The sequence below is a fragment of the Nelumbo lutea genome, chromosome 6 (genome assembly GCF_056320005.1).
Source record: "Nelumbo lutea isolate HS-2025 chromosome 6, American lotus-T2T, whole genome shotgun sequence".
NCBI classification, from domain to species: Eukaryota; Viridiplantae; Streptophyta; class Magnoliopsida; order Proteales; family Nelumbonaceae; genus Nelumbo; species Nelumbo lutea.
In genome coordinates, this window is record NC_142689.1 from 33,344,298 (window position 1) to 33,351,110 (window position 6,813).

The 6,813-nt window shown below is 38.3% G+C and overlaps 1 protein-coding gene across 2 annotated transcripts in view; it reads left to right on the top strand.

Annotated features, from left to right (window-relative positions):
• LOC148848437 (26S proteasome non-ATPase regulatory subunit 2 homolog A-like) overlaps window positions 1-5,163 on the top strand; it is a 44,454-nt gene extending 39,291 nt beyond the window's left edge. For both annotated transcript variants that reach the window (XM_088948157.1, XM_088948158.1), the window contains exons 14-25: window positions 5-109; window positions 185-325; window positions 425-529; window positions 901-1,122; window positions 1,395-1,508; window positions 1,590-1,805; window positions 1,967-2,026; window positions 2,142-2,255; window positions 2,394-2,479; window positions 4,098-4,206; window positions 4,330-4,508; window positions 4,598-5,163. In XM_088948157.1, coding sequence (XP_088804283.1) covers window positions 5-109; window positions 185-325; window positions 425-529; window positions 901-1,122; window positions 1,395-1,508; window positions 1,590-1,805; window positions 1,967-2,026; window positions 2,142-2,255; window positions 2,394-2,479; window positions 4,098-4,206; window positions 4,330-4,508; window positions 4,598-4,673 — 1,527 coding nt within the window. In that variant the 3' untranslated portion in view covers window positions 4,674-5,163. The remainder of the gene's footprint in view (window positions 1-4; window positions 110-184; window positions 326-424; window positions 530-900; window positions 1,123-1,394; window positions 1,509-1,589; window positions 1,806-1,966; window positions 2,027-2,141; window positions 2,256-2,393; window positions 2,480-4,097; window positions 4,207-4,329; window positions 4,509-4,597) is intronic.
• Window positions 5,164-6,813: the final 1,650 nt, after the last annotated feature.

The window sequence follows — 6,813 nt, forward strand, 5'->3', positions numbered from 1 at the left end:
GCAGGATAAGTTAATGACTGTTCCTTCAGAATCTTCAAGTGGTGGTTCTACTGGAAGCTGGTTATTCAAGAATAAGGAACATGGGAAAACTAGTGCTGCTGCAAGTCTGGTATATCCTGCACTAGAATTTGGTTTTGGAGTTTTCCCAACTTGTGGTCATGTTTTAATTTTTTTTCTCTTTTAGGGTATGATTCTGTTATGGGATGTTGATTCTGGACTTGCACAAATTGACAAATACTTCCACAGCAATGACAACCATGTCATTGCTGGTGCATTATTAGGAGTTGGTATTGTCAACTGTGGTATTCAGAATGACTGTGATCCTGTAAGTTAAACATTTTATGTATAGATTAAAATATTTGCAGGCTAATATTTATTTATAATTCATATCATTGCTTTGTTTTTTGATGTCATCCATTTTCAGGCGTTGGCACTTCTGGGTGATTATATAGGTAAAGATGATTCCAGTGTTCGTATTGGTGCAATAATGGGCCTCGGGCTTGCATATGCAGGAACCCAAAATGAGCAGGTGAAAGCCTTGACTTTTGACCTTCTGACTGCTATCTTCTTCCATATTTTGGGTTGGGAAGGGGGGTTTCAATATGTTGTGCAGTGCATGGTGCATAAGATCCTGAGCTGAGGTTGTGTAACTGTTTGATCAGTTCTTTATTAGATTTGATTGAAGGGTATGTCCCAGACTATGAAAATACATCTACGTTCAGATTATTTATTTCTAAATTTTGACAATTCAAGAATAATTGGATGGTCAGTGATACTATATTTATTTACTTTCTAGACTGTTTAAATAGAAAAATTGGCCACTATATTGGTATAATTAGTTATTGGATTTAATTATTTATCTTTTTTCTGATTACGTATTATACTGCCTTGTATTAACAGTTACGATTTAAATTATCTCCAATTCTTGGAGATGCAAAAGCTCCACTTGATGTGATTGCATTTACTGCAATATCATTGGGCTTGATATATGTCAGTTCATGCAATGAAGAAGTTGCACAGGCCATTGTCTTTGCCTTGATGGACCGAAGTGATTCAGAACTGGGTGAGCCACTCGCTCGTTTTCTGCCTGTAAGTCTTGGCCTTCTATACCTTGGGAAGCAGGTAACTGAAGTCAAGACCCTGGATCTCTCTTTTTTTTTTTTCTTTTATCGTTGGCGTTCTTATTTATCCTACTGAGTTCTTAAACTTTTAGTTTGTTCTGACTCTACTATCATATTGTCTTCAAGTGGCCAATCCCTGAATCTGTGCTGATTGTTTGGTATCCTTTTAGTGTGTTCTGACTGCTGATGTTTCACCAGAAAGACACATAATTTGAATGTTTTACAGTTGTGGCAATTTCATTAACAATAGTTAGAGTTTTTGGTGCCTTGCAGGAAAGTGTGGAGGCCACTACTGAAGTTTCCAAGACTTTTAATGAAAAAATCAGAAAATATTGTGACATGACCTTGCTATCTTGTGCCTATGCTGGAACAGGGAATGTACTCAAGGTCTTCCATCTTTGCCTGCCTGGTTTCACTTGTAGATCATTTTTTAGTTTATGAAGTTGTTGATAATCCGTATTCGTACAGGTCCAGAATCTTCTGGGGCACTGTGCACAGCACCTTGAGAAAGGTGAGACTCACCAGGGCCCTGCTGTGCTTGGAATTGCTATGGCAGCAATGGCTGAAGAACTGGGTCTTGAGATGGCTATTCGATCATTGGAACATCTATTACAATATGGTGAACAGAACATCCGCCAGGCAGTTCCTTTGGCTCTTGGTCTTCTGTGTGTTTCCAATCCTAAGGTAATTAATGTGTGGACTGTGGACATACATGTCAGCTGAACTCTCAAAGTGTTCAGCTTAATGGTCTAAGTCCTATTAACTATAAAGTTTTGTTCTCTCCCTGTAGATAGATAACTTTTAACTCACTACCTTCAATTTATTTACTCAATGTGCTTGGCCAGGTCAATGTTATGGACACATTAAGTAGACTCAGCCACGATACAGATTCAGAAGTAGCAATGGTATGTGCTTAATGCAGCATGTTTGGCATCCAACCTTTTATCATATTCCAGAACTAATGAATTCATCAAGAAACAGAAAACATATCCCAGAACTAATTAATTGTGGGTTATGCAGGCAGCCATCATTTCCTTGGGTCTTATAGGTGCTGGTACCAATAATGCTCGAATAGCAGGCATGCTTCGTAATCTTTCAAGCTATTATTACAAAGAAGCTAGTCTTCTGTTCTGTGTAAGTTTCACATGTACTCTTCCTTTTTGTGTCTCCCCTTTTTTGTTTTGTTTTTGTTTTTGATTGATTTTTTTTTTTTTTGGGGGGGGTGGGGGTGGGGGTGGGGGTGTTACTAATATGGTTTGGTTTCATGTTTAGGTGCGAATTGCTCAAGGTCTTGTGCACTTGGGAAAGGGTTTACTAACACTGGCACCTTACCATTCTGATCGATTTTTACTATCACCGTAAGTCCACTTTTATCAACTCATATCTAAAATAAGGGAGAAGGATGCATATTTAACATAAGAGGGAAAAGTATATCTCTCTTAGCTTTCCGAGAGAAAAAAAAGTAAATACTTTGCAAGGATTTTCTTTGGAGAGCAAGCATTTTCTTGAGATGATTAATGACCATTGGGTTTTAAAGGGAATCTCCTAAGCCAGTTTGTTATTAGGGATGATTTTCTCTCTCAGATTACTGATGCCGGCTACCTTCGTTCCTTGTACATGTTACTTTCCAATTTATCAATTGGTCCAGGGATTTCGCTTTCCTCCCACTGCAAATTTGTATGGAGGTGCTTCAACATATGCAGCACATTTATTTTGCATTTAATTAATGTCAGGACACAGGTAGACACAATTGTCCCTCCTCTGCCATGAGGCAAGCTTCTTTTCTAAACCTTCTGTCTCATGGATCCCAATACCTGAACTTGATTGGATTGACACCTAGAGGCATTTTAAAAAATGGACCCTATGATACACCAAATACTTATAAAGAGCCTCTATCATGTGAGATACTTCATTTTAGGTTATGTTTGGTTTGATAGGAAATAAGATAACAACCAAAAGTTTGAGGGAAGATTCTTAAGGATTTTTGTGAAATTTTTGTCTCTTAATTTCTATGAAAGAAAACACAGCATAAGAGTATGTTCCCTGTTCTTCACTTTGCTGTATCTAGCTAACGTAGATCTCCGGGTGTTTTAAGGGGTATCCTTCAATTGCAAAATCTACATTCCAAAGCACCATATGATAGAAAACTAGCTGCTCGTTATCTACTCTGTGTTAGAAAAAGGGTAGGGGATGTATCATCTGCAAATCACCTTGTTTTTACCCTTGATTGGAAGTGTAAAATCCTACGGAGGATAGCCATTCAGAACAAACTTTTGTCCACCATATCTATCACCAAGGCTTTCTCTATTTTGTGGCTACCTAAGAAATTGCTGTCTGCATGAGCATGGCTGTTTTCTAGATTTACTATTGAGAATGAGTCCTCCAAGACCCAAAGGTTGTTATTCAAGAATTTTTATGGCTCTCCATAACACTGGAAAAAAGGAGATTAATCCTAATACTTACCTGATTCTTTGGGTAGTATCTTAAAGTGATTCTTATAGATGTTACCGATCAAGCTGATTGGATGGATGCCTTTTGGTCCTGACAATTAGTAAACCTGATTTCTTGGTATGAAGGCAATTTAGAATAACCAAGGCTTCTATCAATAATGTTATTCTCATGTAGCTCACCAAAAAGTTTCTGAAGGTCCCAAGGTTTGACGTCATAACATATTTGGGAGCGATTATGACTCTTGCAACTGGGGCTTTACGGAGACATGGATGATTCCATGTCATTGTGGCATGGATGATTCCATCATTAATTTCTTAACCTCTTCTCCCTTTCTAAGCCCACTTGCTTTAAAGAAATCCTACACCATTAATTCTTGAAGACATGGATGATTCCATCCTTAAGTAGTAAAGTAGGACTAATTCAAACTAAGCTCTTTATGGACTTGAATTCCAATTTCAGTCTTAATAACTAATTGCATATAGGCTGAGGTAGCTTTCAAATCTCGTTGTTTTCTTTTTCCTCCAGGATGGCACTTGCTGGATTAGTGGTCTTACTGCATGCATGTCTTGACATGAAATCTATCATCTTGGGGAAATACCACTATGTCCTCTACTTCGTTGTTGTGGCCATACAGGTCTGACTTTGACTTTTTCATCCTTGTTTTTAGTCACATTTTTTTGTACAAGTTTCAGTGGTTTTCTGGTATATCGTCTGTTTTATCTCAAGTTATTTATTCATTCACTGTTCAATGTTACAGCCAAGAATGTTGTTGACTGTGGATGAGAATCTGAAACCTCTGTCTGTCCCTGTTCGGGTGGGCCAAGCTGTTGATGTGGTTGGCCAGGCCGGACGACCTAAGACCATAACTGGATTCCAAACACACTCGACCCCAGTTTTGCTTGCAGCTGGCGATAGGGCTGAACTAGCTACAGAGAAGTAAACAACTGAATGATTTTCTGAAAAACGATAGCTCAGTGCTAACCTTGAATCATTCAGTGCACACTAATGAATTTCTGTTTTTGCAGATACATTCCACTTTCACCCATCCTGGAAGGTTTTGTCATCTTGAAAGAGAACCCAGAGTACCGTGATGATCGCTAGAGCTGTTGTTTCAGAGACCTCGTGATTACAATTTAAACAGTCAAAAGTCCAACCTAGTGGATATTCTCTCACGTGTGCACAATTCTATCAAGACTGGCTGTAATTTCAGTCAAGCGGATGCTTGAATGGAGTTACTGTTGAATTTAGTGACGTGAAGAACTGAGATCTCCCTGCAGCAATGATTTTTTTTTTCTAATTTTTTGATCGACCACTATAAACTTTCATTAAGATCAGGAAAATGTTATGGTACAAAGAGTAAATGTACAGGTAAAGACTGAGAGATAAAAGAGCCTCTCTCTCCCCTTGACAACACCCATTCCTTACAATTGTGCCCATAATAGATATTGCCGTCCCACCCCTTGTTTCACTAATGTATATACAATGGAATTAGCACTACACATACACCAACTGAATGAGACTTCCATGTACCTTGTTAACCACCTGAATTTTTTCTATTTCATTATTGTAAATCCACATTTTCATTTCTTCATTTTGAAGCCTGTTTACCACCAATTGTGAGCCCCCCCTTCCACTATTAATTTCCCCATATTCGAAGTCTGCCCTTTGCACTCCTTCCATCATTGCTAAAAACCTCAGCTCTAAGAAAATCTCCCTCTCTACTGGCCCTGAATATAGGGCAATAACTTTGCTCTTTTCATTCATAAATACACCATGAATTCATGATAGTTTTGTGTTTCCCATGTTGCTACCATCAAAGTTGAGCTTAATAAACCCTAATGTTGGTGGAGACCAAAGATGGATAATACCAATCTTGTTAGGAGCAAAATTCGCCACTTCTAATTCCTAAGAATGTCATCTGTTATAACATTAGAGAAGATGTCTAAAGACTTTATCTAATGGGCAACCTTGATCATTATTGTTTCAATCAAGCCTTGTTTTTTTTTTTTTTCTTTTTTATGAAAATTCTTGGATTTCTTTCTTCCCAAGTATTGCTGCTTTAGTGCATCGTCACATTAGTCTTTCCCTCTTATTTGATTGCAGGAGAAAGCTTAGAATAAAAAGGCTTTGTAAGGATTTTGCCTACATCTAGAAAGGAACAAATAGATGTAGTATAATCATAAGGGATGAGAAAATGGTAACTACCAATGCTTTTGAACCGTCGTTGGCACAGATGGTCAGATCGTTTGGACTGGAAACCATTCAAGTAATCAGTTTTGTTTTACCCCAAACCCGGTGTTTAGTAAAAAATCGTTGAATTAGTCAACGAACCGTTGACCCAGATGGTTTGATCATTGAACTGTTTGACCTAGAGAATGGTTTGCGTCAAGGTTTTAAAAATTGAGAAATCTTAGATCTATGCAAATCTATCTCTCGCATGAGACGGTGAGAGAGATTTGAGATGTGAGGCTGAGAGAGTGAGATCCGAGAGACTAAGAAATCTCATATCTACTTTCATCACCAGTTTGCCACCATCGTTGTCGCTGTTGCCACTGTAGTTTGCCATCACCACCGCCGTTGCCGTTGTAAGTAGTCGTCATCACCATTGCAACCTACAAGTCCTCCTCCTCTTCACTTTTTTTAAACCTGTCATTCAGACCTTATTTTCTCTTATATAGTATGCATCTTACCCTAATATTCCAATCTAATGGGTAAGATGTTCAAACTGTTCGAACTGTTTGATTAGGATGATCGAACTGTTGACCTGAAAATTGGTGGCCAAAACGGTTTCATTTTCGGGTCAGTTTTTAAAACCTCAATAATTACTCTCATTATTAGCTTTACAAAAGACAACAATGTGGGGATAAGTTCCAATTTTTTCACTGAAGCAAAACAAAAGCATTAATCTTCTGGTGGGAAACTTCTTAGTGGAATGCACCAATCTCATTAGGGTTAGGCTTGTGCCAAATCACCTTACTTGGGAAAGAGGGCAAAGAACTAATGGAGGGCTTGGAGAGAACTCTAAAAAATGAAATACAATAGAAACAACCAGAGGGAGTACAAGTCCATATTCACCCATCTAGTTTAGAAGGATCAAGGAATACTTCCACCAACAATTGGAGTAAGCTCATCACATTTTACAGCTCAGTCTCTTATACCCCTCCTGAAGCCTAGGTCCTAGCGTACACATTTGCCTAGGTTTGAAGAAATGTTTTTATAGTGGAGATTCCATCCCAATCCA